Source organism: Galleria mellonella, unplaced genomic scaffold, assembly GCF_026898425.1.
Source record: "Galleria mellonella isolate WM207_F2 unplaced genomic scaffold, CSIRO_AGI_GalMel_v1 utg139, whole genome shotgun sequence".
Taxonomy (NCBI): Eukaryota; Metazoa; Arthropoda; class Insecta; order Lepidoptera; family Pyralidae; genus Galleria; species Galleria mellonella.
In genome coordinates, this window is record NW_026441995.1 from 2490871 (window position 1) to 2512567 (window position 21697).

The 21697-nt window shown below is 34.2% G+C and overlaps 1 protein-coding gene across 1 annotated transcript in view; it reads right to left on the bottom strand.

Annotated features, from left to right (window-relative positions):
- The window catches only part of LOC113512693 (guanylate cyclase 32E-like), a 225873-nt gene that overhangs the window by 48941 nt on the left and 155235 nt on the right, over nt 1-21697 (bottom strand). Inside the window, exons 13-14 of the mRNA XM_052903469.1 lie at nt 17856-17993; nt 7186-7483 (exon numbers count right to left, since the gene is read on the bottom strand). Coding sequence (XP_052759429.1) covers nt 7186-7483; nt 17856-17993 — 436 coding nt within the window. The remainder of the gene's footprint in view (nt 1-7185; nt 7484-17855; nt 17994-21697) is intronic.

The window sequence follows — 21697 nt, forward strand, 5'->3', positions numbered from 1 at the left end:
CAATGCATGGGGGGTATCATAGGCGAAACAGTATACTCTGTTATGTCCATGTTACAGCTCATGTGTATAGACGACGGTTACCATTTACCATCAGGTTAACTTGTTTGCTTTTCTAATTTGCATAAAAAAAAAGTAAATAATATATTACATATTTCAATGATGACAATTCAATGTAACAAGAAAATAGACACTTTCCGATATTTGATAAGTGAGCGTGATTAACTGTCTTAAATGAGTAATCTTACAAATCTCAAAATAAACAAATTTACATGATCAAGCATTTATGGATCAAGCTTTATGTGAACTTTATAATTAGCACATTATTTTGAATTGGTTCGTTGCACTTAATTAAAATAATTATATTTATATATAACAATTAGTCCATTGATCTAAGTTCGTCTTGAAAAGATTGCTCTCAGCAATAAGGCCGCCTTACTGTACTTATACAATTGTATCGTTACATTTGTTAATTGTCTTGCTTATCCTTGTCCCTATATTGTATAATATAGTATTTTTTTATACAACTTAGAATAGCAAACAAGCTGACGGTCCACCTGATGGAAAGTGAAAACCGTCGCCTATAGACATGAGCAGTACCATGTACATAACAGAGTATACTGTTTCGTCCATGATACCTCCCATGCGTTACCATTCCTGAGGACTCAGGTATTATTCCTCTGTATACCTACTTATTCATTCATTGATGAAGCAAAATGTTATAGCCTTATTTATTATTAACTCATTACCGCAACTTTGTCTGTATACGATGTATAAGACTTATACCTATTAGATACTTGAAAAATGACTGATTTTCCACACAAACTTTCAACATATTATACTTCCTTCACGTTTTAATTTCCTAACAAAAAATCAAAAAAACCAAAATCCTTTCATTATGAATTGGTTTAGTGATTTAAGCGTAAAAAAGTAACAGACAGACTAAAACAGATATATCAGTGCTATGCTCTTTTGAAGGCGAAGCAACAAACTGAGTTGTGACCATTTTGTATTGTTATGGCACACGCACAAACGAAAAATTGTATTTAGCTTTATGTATTATTTTTTTTTTTAATCATTTATGTTATCTCGCTTTTTGTGTATATCAATATATGTTGTAATTTGTGTGCTGTAAGTCATCATCATAATGATGATTATAACGAAATAAAAGTCAATAGTGCTAACGTCATTTTGGGATTGCTTGGTCAGTATGTATTTTTCGGTCAATGTATTTCTTTTAATGGGTGATAATGGAATGGTAAACCCGCCTGCGCTATCGGATATGCTAGGGGGTCAATAGTGAAGGATGATAGATGTATAAATAATCATATAAGAATAAGAATAAGAATATCTTTATTTCCTTTAACAAAATTAGCCTATGGTACAATATAGCTATGACCCCACACTAGGCAAAGCCTGTCTCGTGGAAGTCAAAGCAAGTCATTTTACAGTTATAGTGCGGCGAACATGGTTAATCTAATTATATAATGTTTCATGTGAGTTTGGGTACACGAGTGTGTGTGTGTGTGTGTGTGTGTGTGTGTGTGTGTGTGTGTGTGTGTGTGTGTGTGTGTGTGTGTGTGTGTGTGTGTGTGTGTGTGTGTGTGTGTGTGTGTGTGTGTGTGTGTGTGTGTGTTTGTGTATGTGTGTGTGTTTGTGTGTGTATGTGTGTGTGTGTGATATATAGATATAGACATAATAATGTAATATGAAAATGTAATTTTTGTGTTTAATCTATTACTATAGATTAAGCAAAAAGTTTAACAATATTATAAATTATAAGCTTATTACCTTTTATTCTGCTAGCTACAATAAAAATGGATATTATGTATAAAATTTTCCTGAATTTAGATACATTTCTCGATCGCTCACCCTATATTTGAATTCAAAATAGCACTTCGTGTTAGTCTAGAAACGTTCATAAGGTAATATTTATTCGTTGTGCGTGATCTGTATATTTTTGTTTTCAAAAAAATGTTCTATTTATAATTATTATAATTAAAATATGGTTTTACTGTAACTGTGGACTCTACAGTCCTTTAGCTACCTAAATAATCAAAGCCATTTATTACTGAAGTTTCAACTACATTTGCAACTTAGAATGGCAAACAAGCATCAGCTTGGGCCATCAGGCCCACCTGATGGAAAGTGGTAACCGTCGCCTATAGACTTGAGCAGTATCATGGACATAACAGAGTATACTGTTTCGCCCATGTTTCAATGAGTTGCCATTCCTCATTCAGATGTTATTCCTCTGTACCCTGTAAATCCACTACCATATCCCGCTCTTCAAATCGAAATCGCTTCACGGTAGAAACACGAATGGGACAGAGGTGTCCAAGCAAACGACTTTTGTACAAAGTCTTCTTCTGGTAAATAATATAATAATATATTATTTCATCCAACGAGTTTTCACTTAAAAGTAACCAAATTTTTTGGTAATTACTAATAGTCCATTTAGTTTATGTTAAGTTCTTATAAGAATGAAGTTTTATACAATATTTCACTTGCACTCTACAAGAAAAATGTTTTAAAATAATTATGTTATTATATTTAAATATATTAAAAAAGTTGAGGTTGCATACAGTTTCTTTAACGTAGGTAAGACAAACATTTTTCAAAGTTGTTTTAGCAAGTTTCGTAATAAATTTTGTAGTACTTCATAGCCACAAGTCGTTAGTTAATACTTAGATATATCGAGCTTTCTTTATAACTATTTTCACGCTCACTTGGTTCTTGCTGCCTGAGAAAAGAGGAAGACAAAAAGAACCAAGTACCAAAGGTCTCTGTTCTTACATATTAGTTTTGCTTCGTCTACTTTTATAGCTGTTATATATAAGTATATAAAATATACTTTAATATTACTTATATATACTTATGAATTGGGGTGTGTGCCATTTGTGTTTCAACCGTGAAGCAGCTGTATTTGCATGGCTGTGTTTCGGTTCGAAGAGTGAGATATGGGTGATTCTCTATAAACTCGTAATCGGCTGTCCCGACTGTTTTTTTCAAAAAGTAATATAATTACTTTCATAAAAATCATTTCTAATGAAACTTTAACCCCAAAAATTTACGGGCCCATTGTTTTTAGAACCATAACTATTTTAATTTTTTTTCTAGAAGTGATTGAAGCTCTAAAAATACAGTCCCCTAGCTGTCCCCATCACTGTATTCCCGCCTAGAAACGAGATTTATGAAGAAGTTATTGAAACTACATACATTTGGCAGTTAATATAATAATAAAAAATATAAAATTAATATTAATTTCGCAAAACAAGGTCTCATTACGAATTCTATTATATTAGTAAACACTTGTAAACTTTGTCCCTAGAATTTCCATACAGTCCCCTGCCAAAAATTTAAATCCATATTAAAAAAAAACTGTAATATTTACAAAAGTTTTTTAGAGAAAAACGAAACGTAATTATTGTTAAATTGGCAACCTTGCCGAAAGTGGCAACGAGACACCATTTTGTTTAGCGTCAGAACTTCATTTGTAAGGTGAATACGCGTTTGGTCCGTTACCACAGACAGTCCTCTGGTAAGTAATATTATTTATTTGTTAATTACTTTAATAATCGCTATATAGTTTATTATTTTATTATTTATGTCTAAGTTGATAGGCAGGTTCTTAAAAAACTATTTTACATCAGTTTTGTAAATATTGTGAAATCTAACCTAAATACACAGTCCTCTGGCAACAGTCCCCAGCCTAAAAATGCAGCAGAGGACTGTTTTAAACAACAGGGGACTGTGTATTTTGCATATTGGTTATTGTTTTTATATATTGTTGGTGTAAATTTATCCGCTAAGTATCATTGCTTTGCATTATTTTCCTTTATAAACTTATATTATTTTATACAGGTCGATCAAACATACATGATATCGTTCCTAAAAAGAAAAAAAATCCCGAGGGGAACTACGATAAAAAAAAGAGAGAAACAGAGCGACTACGATACAAAAGAAGAAAAAATATTCTGAAAAGAGATAACAAATAAGAGAAAAGGAGAAGTTGGAAGTACCAAAAGAAAAAGGTTTGTGAAAATTAGTAATGGTCATCTCGTGAGTACAGAGCTGCCTTAAAGAAGTGGAATTAATATTGTATTGTATACCGAGCCAAAAAACTAAGACTGAAAAGCGTCACTAATAATTTTGTATGAGAAAATACACCGTTATCAGATCCAGAAGCAGATGCTTTGTCTATAAGACCCGCCACTCTAGTTCCAGTTCAAATATCTCCAGCTCCAAGCCCAGCAGTTTCCAGTACTAGTCTACAGCAAAGAAGAAAAGAAGTCTTAGAACAACAAAAGAAGTTTAACAGAGAAATAAATAAATAAATCACACGTTTAGAAAAAAAAACTTGTGAAGTACAACTTACAACTTTATAACTAGAAATACTGTGAAGAAGCAGAAGAGATATCTTCTTGACACAGTTTTTAATCTTTATAAAAAGTTTATTACTGGGCACATAAAAATTAGCTACCAAAAATTTGGCCGACTCCGTCCATTTTGGGTTGTGAAGCCAAACGCTCCAGATCACGATACATGTCTTTGCATAGTTCATAGTAACATAGACATGAAGCTCAGCGCACTTCATACTAATAACATATTGACTTACAACAATCACCAAAAGTTGCTGAAAGATCTATGTTGTGACCGATATAATATTAATTGTTTGGCGAGATCATGTCATACTCGCATTGATAAAAACCCGAAATATAAACAAATTGATGACAGAAAGGATATAAAATGTGAATTTCTGAAATTCAAGATTTTAAGACTAAATGGAACCGACTGGTGACTAAGTATTTGAAAAAAACATTTGGATATCCAAGACAGCTCATAACACATTTACAGACAGATTAACACAAATTTTTGATCACCAGCGAAATATTGTTCACCAATATAAAACAATGAATAATTTAAAGTCAAATCTACAAGATGATGAAGTTCTGATCCACGTAGATTTTAGCGAGAATTATAACACTAAATACGCAAAAGAGATACAGAACTTTCATTTCGATGGATCTCGAGCACAATTGAGCCTGCATACCTTAGTGGTTTACCTACGAAATTCCATTCTTTCTTTTTGCACAGTCTCCAAGAACATAGCCCATTCATCTGCTGCTCTTTGGACACATCTACGACCAATTTTCAATACTCTTCCATGTGGCATCGAACGAGGGCATTTCTTGAACGATGGCCCTGTAACAGTCCCCTGGTACCTTATACAGTCCCCTGTCATGATTTTTTGAAAAATCGTTAATAACTCGGAAAATACGTATAAATTCAGTGGGCCTCCTTATCTAACTAAAATAATAGTTAATTTTCTTCGAAATACGACATGGTTTTTTGGCAAATGGCAAAAATAATTGTTAGGACAGCATTTGTATGGGACCTGTACGAGCTTACAGAGAAATACCCATATGTTAGTGAATTTACAGGGTACAAAGGAATAACACCTGATTCCTTGAAATGGCAACGCGGACAACTGAGAGTATCGTAGGCGAAACAGTATACCTACTCTGTTATGTCTATCGTACTGCTCATGTCTATAGGCGACGGTCACCACTTTTCATCAGACGCGCTGTCTACCACTGAATCATTTAGACTTGTAAATACCAGAAATATCTGTCTTCTTTATCATCATCCTCTCAGCCATTATCCGTTCACTGATGAACATAGGTCTCCCTCATACACTGCTATAAGGAACGGTCCTGAACCACCTGTATCCATTACCTGCATCACCAGCTGCATCAATATCTGCTTTGTTACATAAAAAAAAATGTGATAATTCTTTCAACCTATGCAGGATAGGGAATTGTTAAGTGGTCTAACAACTCCATTGCTAGCAATATATCTTACCAAGACAACTTATGTCTAATCATTGTTGAATTCATCATGATAGGCTAACTGGCCTGCTTTCATTCTCACCTAGCATATCCCACTGATATTGCTGAAATATGTATATTGATAGCATAGGTAGGTTACAATTCCATTTTCATTCATTAAAAAAAATATCTTGTACCGACTCTGTAGGTAGGAAAGGTACGTTTCGGTGGCATTACTGCCTGCACTATTGTATATTTTTGTAATATTATCTAATAGTTAATAGTATCATTATTGTAATATTACCATATTATTTTATTGTATCACATTTTTAGCAATAAATTCATGCATTCATTCATTTACAAAAAAAATGGTATATCTATGTGTTACTTCCACTCAATCTATTTATTCTTATCGAGTATGCGAACTTATGTCACACGTGTAAGGACGTAACTAGGTTACGTCATAGGTTTTTTATTTGAAATTGACACGGCACTTAAAGTGGATCGATGTTGAACACTGATCAACTCTGCTTCGTTAGTATGAAACAGATTATTCATGACTGCACGTTTCGACTTTTTATTTGCGACTATTTTGTACCGCAAAATTTATATGAAATTAATCGGGATTAAAGCACAATTATTGTAATTTCATCTATTTGAGTTTACTATCCAGTCTTCGCATATAATGTGTCACTTCTTTCTTTCTCGTGGGAACCGTAAGAGGTAACTAAAGGAATTTAATGGTAAAGGGATGAGCAGCAGCGTCCCTCTTTTTCACACACATCACCAAGGTCTAACTACTATTGCCAATCCGCCTGCCAAGTGTGGCAACTACTGGTAAAACCACCCAAGACGGAGACCTTTATTTAGCAGTGGACAGTTACCATCTGATTTGTCGACGATAACCCTTAAAAATCTACTCTCAGATGTGTATTTGCGTATAGCAGAAAGGGATGGCAAGGCATGGTAATAATATGTCGACCTCCGTTGTGCAGTAGTAAGCACATTGCATAATGTGATTTGCGTGTGGGTTCGAGTGCCTCAATCGAGGTAGTTTTAGGAACGAACTTTACTAAATTGATTCTAGTCTGGGTATCCTAGTTTGGGCTGCTTCCATATATTCAATGCCTGATTCCTCATTGCCCTATGGCTAGGCAATTGATATGATTGTGTTAAACAAAATATATATATACATATATCTTGGGCCTTTCAAGGGGACAGATTCGTGCCTAACGATGGATTCTTGTAATAAGACGGCCAGAAAATCTAAAAAGTGATTCATAATTATATATTAATTCAATGAATTACTTGAAATTCATTCAATTAATATTTACGATATAAAATTCAATGTACTCACTCTTCAAATTATGAAGACCGTAGTCAGCGATCTGCAGCACCCAACGACTGTCCACCAGGCAATTACTAGACGTCAGATTTCCATGTGATATCAGCGGAGAGTCGTGCAGGTATGTGAGACCTCTCAGTAGGTCCGCTACTAGGCTGGCGACGAACATATCGTCCAGGTGGAGATCCCTGTCGGCTAGTACCCGTGCAAGTGAGCCTCTTGAACAGTAAGCTGAGACGATGCAGCTGGATCCACTCTCGACACAAACGCCAACGAAAGCGGTTAGATTTTCGTGGCGGAGTTCACGGATCTGAGGATTAATGACTACTGATTAAAATCAATTAATTTATCACCTAATAATCTTAATTTTGGCCGTGTCGGTCTTGGCATAGAATGGGCCATCCCTTCCTTTCCCGTGGCCGTAAGAGGCGACTAAGGGATAGCGACGGATGGGCAACAGCGTTTCTCTTAAAACTCACTAAAACTCTAACTGCGGTTGCCTACCCACCTACCAAGCGTGGCAGCTACTGGAAAAACTCTCTTTCTGGGGAAGGTTTATATTCTGCGGTAGACAGTTAAAGGCAATATGATGAAAATTATGAATTTTAACTTTGAGACTTACATTGCACGATTTATGGTTTATATGAGATGGAAATTAATCTATTTATGTAAATGATTGCGTTAATTCCTCTCTTTTGTAAAGTAGGCAGTAATCTGTTAAAGCTATGCAAGGTGCTAAATTTACTTGTAAATATTGTAAACCTTAATGTCCTATGGAACTGAAACATGATTCTACACGATTGCCCGGATGCAAAATCTTCAAATTACTCAGCGAGCTATGGAGAGGGTTATGCTAGGAGTTTCTTTGCATGACAGAATCCGAAATGAGGATATCGGCAAAAGAACCAAAGCCACCGACATAGTCCGAAGGATAAGCAAGCTGATGTGGCAATGGGCTGGTCATATAGAATCGACAACCGATGGAGAAGACAGGTTCTTGCGTACGTGCAAACACAATGCAGGACGATCCTCCATTAGATGGAGTGACGACCTCAAATGCATTGCAGGGAATTAATAATAATAATAATATTTATTTAATCAAACTACATAAGGCCCATTTTGTTAGTTGTAAATTGACTTAACCTATGTTAGTAAATGAGCGGTCATAACGCTCTTGCATTGATAACCTGTCCCACCCAATATTTTAGGATGGCACAGTCCATTTTATCAGCAAACATCTTCAGGACACTGTTTGAGTTAACACGCACCCTACCCAACAGCGAAACAATTCGTTTGCGCCGTATTGCGTAAAAATCATTCGTACGCTCTCGTGCAAACGTGTGACGCACTACAGAGACGAGGTAGCCCCAACAGTGCCCTGAAGGCATTATTTTATTGGACTCGAAGAACATTGTAAGTTTTTTGGTTACAGTTGACTTACAAGCTACTCGTGTAGAACACCTGACAAAAAGCTTTAATGGTAGTGGCTTAGGATTGTTCCTTATAGCGATCTTTGGAAGAGGCCTTTGTTTAGCAGTGGACAGATAATGGCTGACATGATGATGATGATTTTAAACCTTGTATTATTTTGCAAAAAAAAATCTTCTTGGCAGCTCGATTTGGAAACAAGAATGAATCACTAATAATTTATGGTTAATTGAACTTACCAAGTGAACTTCAACCAAAATTATACGAAATGTTGCATCCGAAGAGATTTAAGTATACCATGTAGTCCGTTGTCTTATATACCGCATCAGCACACAGTTTAGATTTTATTTTTATAAAGAAAATACAAGATATTAAGAAAAAGTAAAATAAAAAGGAGTTACACTGACTTGACATCCGGGCCGATGCCATCCCTAGTTCTCATTCTTTTAGAGGAAGCAGTAGAATCAATCTGCATATAAAGGGGGTACATATAGATATTTATATGATGAATATAGATTTATACATACGGGTATGTATATATCATATAATCGGGTAGGGCGGGACTTTAAATCTCTTCGGATGCAACATTTCGTATAATTTTGGTTGAAGTTCACTTGGTAAGTTCAATTAACCATAAATTATACTTCAATGTTGCATCCTCAAGATTTAAGTATACCATGTAGATGTTTAGCGATTATATGCAGAATGATCCTACCTATTCATAGGTAACATTTGATATAATCTAAGAATAAAAATATAATGACAGACATGACAATATGATATATTAAACAAATATAAGTATACAAAAAAAATAGTTCATATTCGTTTTTTATTTATTAATAAATCTAATCAATTATATGTATGTAATTTGTTAGAATCAAACTTAAATCTCACAAAAGAAAACAAAAATTTTACGTTTGAACCACTTGATTGAAAATTGAAAATGATGATTGCTTCAGCAAAGGCCCTATCCTGCCTAGGATCATGTAACGGTAAATTATAAAATTTTGGGACGCATAAAGAATTACCAGACCATCCTGCGGTCTGTTTTATTATATCTACTGATAGTCCAGCACGATGTGCTGCTGACGTCGATGCATATTGCGTACTATGCGATATATATAAATACATTTATATCTATTCCACTAACTTTTAGTACATACTTAATCCATCAACTAATCGACTGAGAGGTCGCGTTGTGTTGTAGCTTTTTTAAAAGTCAAGATGAGTTTATTGGTGTTGGGTAGAGAGCGATATTCCCCAGTTTTAACTAAATAATCAGCCAGGGTCTTTGCTGGGCAAATATATTCTTTTTCTTTAAAGGAGGCTATATGTAACATCGGATTTTTATTATTATATGTTGAAGTTTTAATAATATCTGCGATTAGTACAATTTCGCCGAAGTCATTAAATAATATATTATTAATTTCAATCAATGACAATGTCTGCGCGCGTTGTGTCGTGGATAACGCGAGCAGACTCACTAGTTTTTTACTTAAACAATCAAATTTTAATGTCTCATTACAATATTGATCAGCTAAATATAAGAAAACTAAATTCGGATCCCAAAATTTATGATATTTAGGTAAATTAGGTTGCATTTTAAAAATACCTTTGGTAAATCGAGATATTAGGTCGTTATTACATAATTGTTTGCCTAATATTAATGACAAGGCCGATCTGTATTAAGGTGCTGTAGTTGGCACCATTATTAGTTTTCCGTTAGAAATTTAGTATTATTTATACTGATGCATTACAATAATCTATTTTGTTATTATTACAAGAATGAATCCAATTTCTATACACAGTATTGAATTGTTGCAATGTACTCAAGGAAAGAGATTTTATCATAATTTCTATGGTATTAGTGGAGAAAAATTGTTTCATGAAGGCCTTTCGGATAAATTCTCGCACACCAGAGTAAGTCTTGGCCATAAAGGGTAACTTATTCTGGAAGAGGACAACAAAAGATTTGCATTAGGTGGGAAATACATTACATCAGAACAAGTCAGTGCTAGAAAACATTGGGTATCAAGGCTGACTTGACCAGTAGGTAACTACTAAAATACCAGTAGCCTTATCGTTCACAATTTTTCTGAGGCATTTCGTTATTAAACAAAAAGGTGGGAATGCATAAAAAAAATACGAGATCCACCATATTGTAAATGCATCAATTTGGAACGCCTCTGGATCTCGTGAAACGAATAAACAATATCCATCCATCCCAAATTTACTTGTATCTATATTTGTTACTCTAGATGCTCTACCACCTTCAGTATTTTCTCGAGATTTTATATAAGACGCAAAAATGAATAGGTTTCGTTGCTCAAACCAGGACCATGTTTCTCTGGTAATAGAAGTTAGTTGTGGAAATTGTACACCGGCCACCCTATTTATGTGCAATTTTGCTGTGGTATTATTAGTATTATATGGTATTATAATAATAATAAATCTTTACAAAATCTTTTTATTCCTAGGAATGCTGCCAATAACTCAAGATAGTTAATATGATTCTTACACTCTTTAATAGACTAATGACCTTGTGCTATTTGCCCCTTAAGTAATCTCCCCACCCTGAAAGTGAAGAGTCTTCATTTTTGCGTCTTTATTATCCTGATGTTTTAATAGATGAATGTATCGAACTGTTAGATATACTGAATTTATGGTACTAACATACTTTGTAAATACTCTAATTGTTACTAAAGCTTTTTTTTTTTGTCATATCTTACAATCTAATTCGTTTTTCTTGAAGTAATTTCAATATCATATCTTTTGAGTTTAATATATAGCTGAAAAATTTAATATTGTTTGTAGGCATCAAGTTACTTTTTTCGTAGTTAATTACGTAACCTAAATTTTTAAAGATATTAATAAGGATATTGACAGTGTTGAGACAGGTATTGTATGAGTCACCAATATATAATAAATTATCTAAGTATGCTACTATTACATGCCCTTTATTACGTAAATAAGATAGAATAGGTTTTAAAAGTTTCGTGAATATATAAGTGCCAAACGTAAGCCATAAGGCAAACAAGTGAACTCATATAACTCATCAAAACGCAATCGTAATTTTTTTTTTTTTTTTCTTTTTTGCTAAATATATGTAGTAAGACTAAAAAATACGCCTCTTTTAGGTCTATAGTTGCCATATAGAAACAGATATCACACTGTTAGTTGTGATGCCGTCCTAATGTCCTACATTTTGAATTTAGCAGTTTTCATAAATTTATATAAACTTTTAAAGTTTAAAATAAATCTAAAATCGTCATTACTTTTAGGTATGAGAAAAATAGAAGATAAAAATTGATCAGTATGCTATAGACAAGGTTTAATAGCACCCAAGTCAAGAAATTTGACTATTGTTTTGTTCATTTCTAATTTTGAATAAGGTGGGTTCGCCGGTTCATTCGATTGATATGGCTCGGTTTTAAAGTGTATATGTAAGAAAGGACATTAAGATCGGTGGTAATTCTTAACTAATTATGTAGGAAATGTTTAATTTTATCAGCAAGAGGTACCTCTAACGACAGCTCCTCCTGTCGTAAAACTCCTGCTCAAATGAGACGGTCGGCCGCGTTGTGCCGGTGCTGGTGCCGGCGCAGTTGCTGGCCGCCTCCGCGCACACTATGTCTGTGATAACGCTGGCTCCCGATTGTAGCGAAAACTCGAAAGTCGGTGGCAAGAACGAACGCTCCGCACCCGTCGATTGACGGGGGGGATGCACACGTGAAGTCACATTATGCTGCTGAAAGACGGGCTTTTTAATTGTTGTCCAGATTTTTCTATAGTAATTTTTGTTGCCAAATATGTCAACATCTCGTTTTATGCCTTGAATAACATTCAGGAAACTTTTATCTAACATTGGAATTATTAGACGACGTCTGTTCATGGTTTCCTTATAGTGTAAATCTGGCATAATTTATTTATTTCAGATAATTTCTGAATAAGGTGCATCTTATCTAAGTTACCGGTTATTATATCCGTAATTAATGTTACAATTCCTGCTATTGCTGACCCAAGTTAATTTTGTGATTTCTCTAATCGTTTGTATCGATGTTTAGCTTGTTCTATCAAAACTGCGACTACCTCCGCATTTAAATATTAATTGAAAATTTTCTGGAATCAACATCTTTTTCTGTAAATTTTCTTTCACTTCTTTACTCAATCCCTCCAATAATATTTTACCCCAAAGTTCAGCGATTTCATCTGGAATTTTCTTGCCGAAGAGTTCAGCAAACTTTTTTGACTCGCCTAAAATTGAGAGGGTTTCCTCTGAAATAGCAACTTCCTGGTCGGTAGGCAAAATTTTATCGGGATCTACTGCTGCAGTTATGTCAGCTGACACATCAGTACCAGCCGGTACTGGAGTGGGCGCATCTGCTAAAGTGACTTCAGGGGCCATAACCACCGATTTAATTCGTTCAGTATAATCATCCTCGTCCTGCGACGGGTAGTCTTCTAAAGGATATTCATACTCATTATCTGTTTGTGGGAGGTATGAGTCTCCAACTCCGGTTTCTAAGGCGTGAAAAAAGCAAAACTGAAGATCTTGCCAAAGGTATCATAGCCTGTTTTATTAACTTTCGGGATGATATCTCGTATCACCACATTAGGAAAGTCAGTAAATATATTTCCGGATGGCATCTCGTACCACCACTGAGGAAATATGAAAGTAGATCACAGTATATGTAATCATAAAAATAATAGTCATTTCCGGATGACATCTCGTGCCACCACTGAGGAATGATCAGTACGGGTATGATTTTAAATTTCATTAAGCAGATAACAAAGTTAGTTGTACAATAATAATATTGTTAATAACTTATTATTACACACTTATTGGAAGTGAGTCTTGTATAACTTACATTATGATTGTGCGTAGTCAGCATCAATTCGTAGTGCATAATTTTATAAATACTTTTATTTATCATTCATTATTATTTAGAATGTTTTATGTATGCCCATAAATTACGTACTCAAGTAATTTAAAGAGGAATAAAATTCCATTTACAAGTACGTAGATATATTTTTACTACGTGGGTAGATGAATTATTGGGTAACTGGTTAGAAAAAACCAAGTACCTAACAGCTTATCATGATATGAAATCCATGTATACAGACTGAAATATGACGTTTAAAAGGAGCAATAAGGTCATAAAACTCACCATCCAATCCATTGTTATTTTCATCACTGCCCGGTGAATATTGACGTCGCGACCGTTCAACTTCCTTTTTCAAATTTTCTTATTTTACGCATTAACACATCGGTACTTTTATTTTGCTTACGTATTTCTTCCATTATGAGTAAAACGATAGTATAATAACTTATAGATCGTGTAACTATCCTAATCGTATTAATTTATTTTAAGACCGTGTAGTTGATGCGGCACACAAAACACGAATGAGAACTAGGGATGGCATCGGCCCGGATGTCAAGTCAGTGTAACTCCTTTTTATTTTACTTTTTCTTAATATCTTGTATTTTCTTTATAAAAATAAAATCTAAACTGTGTGCTGATGCGGTATATAAGACAACGGACTACATGGTATACTTAAATCTTGAGGATGCAACATTGAAGTATAATTATAAATGTTAAACTGGATTTCTTAATTCATGGCGTCTTAACTGTAACGCAACTTAGAATGGCAAACAAGCTACAGAGTACTGTTTCGCCCAGGATACCCCTAAAGCGTTGTCATTCCTGAGGACTCAGATGTTATTCCTCTGTACCTTGTAAATTAACTGTTCAATAAATTATTATAAAATTTGCCGTATATGTAGTATTTGTAATAAAGATGGTTATAATCTACTTTCATCTACGAGTAAATTGGTTAATATATCCCCGATAATACAATGAAAACCGCGGGTAAATAACTAGTAGTTAATTTATAAGATCTAGTAATTATTCCTACGAATCTATCTGTAATCAAATTATTGAAGTTTAATATAAACTTAACACCTTTAAGCGTATACACGTTTATATGCTATAATTAATTCCTTATAATTGCTTATAATTAATATCTCAAACAAGTTTAAATACGTAGGTAAATCAGCGTCAAAACTCTATTAGCCCGTTGGTTATATAATTAATTTCTAGACTTAAAAATCAATATAATTGGAAATCTGTACCTACTAAAATATAGATATTTCTTCGAAATATTTTAAATCGGTGTAATTCTATTAAGTTAAATAAGTACCATGGTTTTATATTAAATAGTAAAAAACATGTAGTTTTATGTTTGAATTAATTAAAAAATTAATCACATTTGAATTAAAAATTGCAAAATAAATTCATTATAAATAAATATAATTTTATTGAACTTCTAATTCAATATACGGTTTTTAGCCAATTTAATATTTAACACAAATAAGTGATCTCGACAAAAGGTACAAGCAGATTTTGATTCACGAAGAAAAATACACCGACGTCGATAATGGCAAAACAAGATATTTTGATTCACAAATCAAACTATTAAATCGATTTTGATGGAGTTTTTACGTCACTATTCTATCATCATATCAGCCTTTAACTGTCCACTGCTGAACATAAGTCTCCACTTGTAGGGTTTTGCCAGTAGTTGCTACGCTTTGCATGCGGATTGGCAACCGCAGTTAGGCTTTGGAAATGTTTTAAGAGAGACGCTGCTACCAATCCCTTGGCTTCCCTTAGTCGTATGTTACGACACCTAGGAAAAGAAGGGGTGGCCTACTCTATACAAAGACCTTACAGCTAACTATTGTATATAACATTTCAAATTAAAGAATAATTTTTCAAATAGAACCGATTTGAAAACCTCTTTTATTAAGTCGATTAAAAAACTAGACTACATTATGGCTGTTTTACTTTGTAAACGGTGAATCCTAAAATGGAACGCTAAAAATTCAACGTGTAACGAAACGGCTATAAAAAAAAAACGAAATCCAGCATAAATTATTCATGAAACTGAATAACTTTTTTAAAAGAAGATAAGTCTAAATCCAACTAAAGCCTACTAATATTATAAATGTAAAAGTTTGTACTTTAACTCCTTTATCCATAAAAACGTCAAACTTGACATAACCCTATTTTAGTTATTGAACAATTTTGTCTCTTTTTTACACTAATTGGAAAATTCCTAATTGGAAGGAAAGTGACAAAACAGTATAATAGTTAAAATAGGTTTGTAAAAGTTTCTAATTTTTTGAGTATGGCGGTAGTATTTTACTATTTTAGTAGATTATTAAGCTAGTTTGTAGGTCATCTGCTTGGGTACCTCTGTCCAATTCATGTTTCTTCCGTAAAGCAATTGTTTGCATAGCTGTTTCAGTTAGAAAGGTGGGATATAGCTGTGCTTCAGTTACAAGGGTGGAGATATGGTAATGAAATTATAGGCTGCCACCTTAGTACTCAGGAACAGCAACGCATGGAAGATATCATAGGGGGCACAGTATACTCTATTATGTCCATTATACTGTTCATATCTATAGGCAAGAGTTACTACTTTCCATCAGATGAGTCGTCAACTTGTGTGCCATTCTAAGTGGCATAATTTTTTTTATGCAACTTAGAATGGCAAACAAGCTACGGAGTACTGTTTCTCCCATGCGTTGTTATTTCTGAGGACTCAGGTGTTATTCCTCTGTACCCTGTAAATTCACTGCCGTATCCCACCCATCAAACTAAAACTCAGCCATGCAAACACAACTGCTTCACGATAGAAACACGAATGGGACAGAGGTGCCCAAATAAACGACTTTTGTACAAAGTCTCCCTCTAGTAAAAAATACTCAATCATAACTAAATAACTAAATGAATTTGAATTAAATTTGGTATACTGGTATTTATTTATATCCTAATTTAGAACAGTATATTTTATATCCTATTTTAAGCGGACGAAGCCGCAGGATACTAGTATAGTTAGTATGAAAATATTTTTAATCCAATATGGAAAGGTAAAAATATTCAATCTATTTAGGTTTCATAGGCAAATGTTATTTTTTGAATGGATGAAATGAAATCGCCTGCGCTAATCCTTTTACATTCAAACAGTACGTCTATACCAAACTGGATGACAATTGGTTAAGCCGATAATACGCCAAGAGATAACAAACGAACAAATAAACAAACTTACTTTCACATTATATTTATGTATTTTTTATTACATAAAAAAACTTTGTACAAGTGGTGAACTTAATGCCATATGGCATTCACTACCAGCTAACAATTAGGTAAAGACAGAAAGCGTATGTAAACTGGAGTTAACGGTTGGAAAAAGAAGACGAAAGTGTATTTGTTATTCTACCAATTGCCAACAATAAAGAAAATCAACACAATTATTGTTCATATTGTGACATACAATTAAAATTTTTGGAATTCATACAAAACTATGGAGTTTTCAATTATAACAACATTGTTAATATTTTATTAATTTTACACACAACATTTTAAGCGAATACATATTTTCATTAAAACTCTGAAACGGTGCCTTAATGAAATAACTAGAGAAAGTTGTTCGTTTACAACAGATGTATGTAGTTAAAAATAAACAAATTAATTAATTAATGCCAGAAATGAAATCTCACGAAGATAAAATTATTAATGAAGTAATTATAAATACTTGGCAATTTACTAAATTTAATAATATTTATAGAGTCAGCTATATATACGTATATAATTCTAAAAGGGTCTATCTATAATTGACCGAATGCTACCATTTATCACTTATTATATATCCTTTCTTTCCTCGTGGGTGTCCTAAGAGGCGACTGAGGGAACTTACCTAATCGTCTAAGAGATAGGCAGCAGCGTCCCTCTTAAAACATCATTAAAGCATAACTGCGATTGCAACCCGCCTGCCAAGCGTGGCAACTACTAACAATACCCCCCAAAGGGGGTTGTTCAACATTGGGCAGTACACCTAATATCATCACCATCATCATCATATTTGGAGAATGCTTTCTCCCACGAACACTCAGGTTATGGAATGAGCTCCCTGCCGAGGTTTTCCCAAGAGACTACAGCATGGGGTTCTTCAAAAGGCCCCCCCCCCCCTTTAAAGGGGTTTCTTCAGGGTCGGCAACGCGCGCGTAATACCTCTGGTATTGCAGGTGTTCATAGGCTACGGTAACCGCTTACCATCAGGTGGGCCGTATGCTTGTTTGCCACCTCAGTGGTATAAAAAAAAAAAGAATGTTTTGTGATAATTTTAACAAACCTTATTTATCTTCTCATGAAGTTCTATTAAAAGAGACTATATAGTAAAGTCCTCACCTGCTTCAACTCCTTCCTTATTGCTCGGGTCACGTCGATGCTCTTCTTCTGCAATCGCTTGATGGCCACTATGTTGCCTCGATACAGAGCGATGGTGGTGTGAGCTCGCCGCGTGTCCACGTCTTGAGGCATTGACGTCTGCAATCATTTTGTCTTATAAGTCTTTTTTTTATACAACTTAAAATGGCAAACAACCTGACGGCCCACCTGATGGAAAGTGGTAACCGTCGCCTATAGACATGAGCAGTACCATGGACATAACAGATACTGTTTCACCTATGATACCCCTCATGCGTTGTCATTCCTGAGGACTCAGGTGTTATTCCTCCGTACCCAGTAAATTCACGCCATATCCCACCCTTCAAACCGAAACACAGTCATGCAAACACAACTGCTTTACGGTTGAAACACGAATGGGACAGAGGTACCCAAGCAATCGACTTTTGTACAGAGTCTCTCTCTGGTAAAGTCCTCAGAATCAGTAAGCATACGAGAAATTATGAAATTATTTATAAAAATAAACCATCTAAACTAAACTAACAACTCCGATCTTATCCTTCCTACCTAAATCTATCCTGAACCTAATAATATTTTAGATTTCATTATAATTATATTATATTTAATTATATTTAAAATAGTAATTACATTATTTTTTATATTCAAAAGTTATTACAGAAAGTTACGTGGCACACATTTTTTTTCAAGAAAAAAAAAGCGCGTAGTTCTGTATTCTTGCAAGCAATTCAATTAAAAATTCTCCAGTTAATATAAATAATATCAATTAATTAATATCCAAGTTATCAATTAAAATAATTGCATAAGATAAATGTAATTATGAATCATAAGACATCCTTTTGAGTATAGACGTAAAATTTTTAACACATTCATTTTTCAACCTAATCATACAAAATACATTTCCCCATTTACAAGTAATAACAATACATTCTAGTATTGTTATTCCTATTATTTGGTCGCCTTTTTAGGCAGACATTAATAAAAAAATTGGCTTGGTGTTGGCAAAACGTTTGTATTGGGGGGAAGGGATGGATAGTACCTAATAGGGAGGTTAGTCGTTATTGCTATCAATATACCCAATCAGGTCGACCTCCACACGGTTCCCCTGGAAACTATCGTGACTAATGTATCGTTGAATTCGTCACGATGAGCTAACTGATCTGCCTTTTCATCTTCACCTATCACCTCTCACTGGTGCCCTGCCAGTGTATACCAATAGCGTGAGTAGGGTTACCATTTCATTATCATCCACTAAAAAAAAAGCGTTTGTATTTTTTCTTTTGGTGGATGAAAATGGAACGGTAACCCCGCCTGCGCTAACGGGATACGCTGGCAGAGCACCAGTGAAGGGTGATCGATGAGAATGAAACCAGGCCAGTTAGCCCATCATGATGAATTTATCAGGAACTGACCATGATAGTTTCCAGGGGGAACCGCGAGGAGGTCGACCTGGGTGGGTATATTGCTGGCAATGGGATTTTTAGTCTCCAATATTAACAATCCCTTTCCCCCCAAACGTTTGTATTGAAACGCTCCATCTTAACGTATATTGCACATGACTGTCTAGAGGTTATATCACCTCGGTTACGTCGCAAAATGCCTCACCACAAACAAGTGTTAATTACATAGTGAACTTGATTGCAATTACGTTGCCACTTCAGCGAGATGTAGCCTTTTAGTTCTATTTTTGTTTTTTTTTTTTTTTTTTTTTTTTTTTTTTGAACTTAGAATGGCAAACAAGCTGACGGCCCACCTGATGGAAAGTGGTAACCGTCGCCTATAGACATGAGCAGTACCATGGACATAACAGAGTATACTGTTTCGCCCATGATACCCCCCATGCGTTGCCATTCCTGAGGACTCAGGTGTTATTCCTCTGTACCCAGTAAATTCACGCCATATCCCACCCTTCAAACCGAAACACAGCCATGCAAACACAACTGCTTCACGGTTGAAACACGAATGGGACAGAGGTACCCAAGCAATCGACTTTTGTACAAAGTCTCCCTCTGGTGGTTTACTTTATGGTGGAATTTACTTCGCCTTAGTGTATTTTGTGGTCTAAGTGCAGTTTATGTAGGGTACTACATATCTACTTGAGTTTAATTTAGCTCTCAGTTTACCGCCTTTCGAACGACTTTTATAAATGAGGTTAGAAAATAAATTTCTTTCTTATGTATACGATGACGAGATAACGTTGTTTATTTCTACACCGATTTCAAAATCTGTTTGTAATCTATAGGATTTATTTCCATGTATGTCCCATACAAATTTTAGCCCGTTTCATATTATTTCCTGTAAATCGTTTGACAACGTAAATCAAGATACAATACATATTTACAGAAATTCTTTGTATTAAAATATAGGTACATATTAGAGAGACAGAGCATTATAAAAATGAGGATGACCCCGTGGTTTTCAATATCCTCTGTCAGCTCGACCTCTACGCAGACTCTCTTGGAATCCATCGTAATTAATTCCTAGTAAAGCAATCACAATTAGCCAACTGACCTGAATCATTCTCTCCCACCGATTCTTTATAGCCCGCCAGAATATACATAGATATATCCGATTTAGACGGAGCGGTGACATTTGAACTATATATATAATTAATCATAAATAAATATAATAAAGATTTGTTGCATATAAAAATATTATACAATATTGATAATCAAAGATTGCATCCCACAAAAAAATCTAACTTCAATTATGACAAAACCAATTATTTTAATATAAAAACTAAACTGCTGAACCGATTTTAATAAAATTTCTATGAGATCCATCTATAAGTATATCTTTTCAGATGGAAAAATATTTTTCAAATCTATTTATAACCAAAGAAGTTATGAAGTAACAAACATAATAAAAAAATATATAACCGTATTAAAAATCTCACTTTTTAAGCCGGTTTTATATATATATAAATATATATTTAACCGACTTAAAAATAATGTAAATATATGTAATATTAATTGTAACTTTCCAACAGAACAAACAACCCTTATTAATTTATTTAATTAAATCATCTACTTTGATTCACTGACGAAAGATCTCTTAAACGGGCTTTCGGAAAATCCATTACGTGTTTTGTTCTAATATTTTACAAGCAACTACCCTGTTTACATCTCCATTCCGTGTTTCGGCTATTATCTGCAGATTCGTTGGTTCCAGCTTACCGCAATTAACTTTTGCAATACTGTCTTTCATTATAGTAAGTAATGTTTCGAATGTTCTCACTAAATTCTGATTTGCGATCAAATAGGGAATAAATTTTATATATGACTAGCTGACTCGGTAAACGTTGTTTTACCATATACATTATTTCGAGAACTAAACATGAAAATTTCTCGTTCCACAATTATTATATTCGATTGCCATCTTGAAACCCTATTGCGGAATATAAAAATCGCGCTTAAAAAACAGGGGTTGATCGTAAAAGGGTGAAAATTTTAAATTGTATGTATTTTTCAATGATAAATCATATTTAAATGAAAAAAAAATTTAAAAAAAATTTTTAGGGGTGGGTAACCCTTATCATTGAGGGATATAAAAAATAGATGTTGAACGATTCTCAGACCTACCGAATATGCACACAAAATTTCATGAAAATCGGTAAAGCTGTTTCGGAGGAATTTGGTAACAAACACGGTGACACGAGAATTAGATATATTTATTTTCTCACTACTCGTACGGTAACCGTTTACTAATTGCCTGAACAAAATTTAATTCTTCGACCTTAAACTCTTAATTTCAAGTCTTCTAAAGCAATTCCAAGAATGCGATATTGTCACCTGTCTGAGTTTAATTGACTGTCCACTTAGAGAATA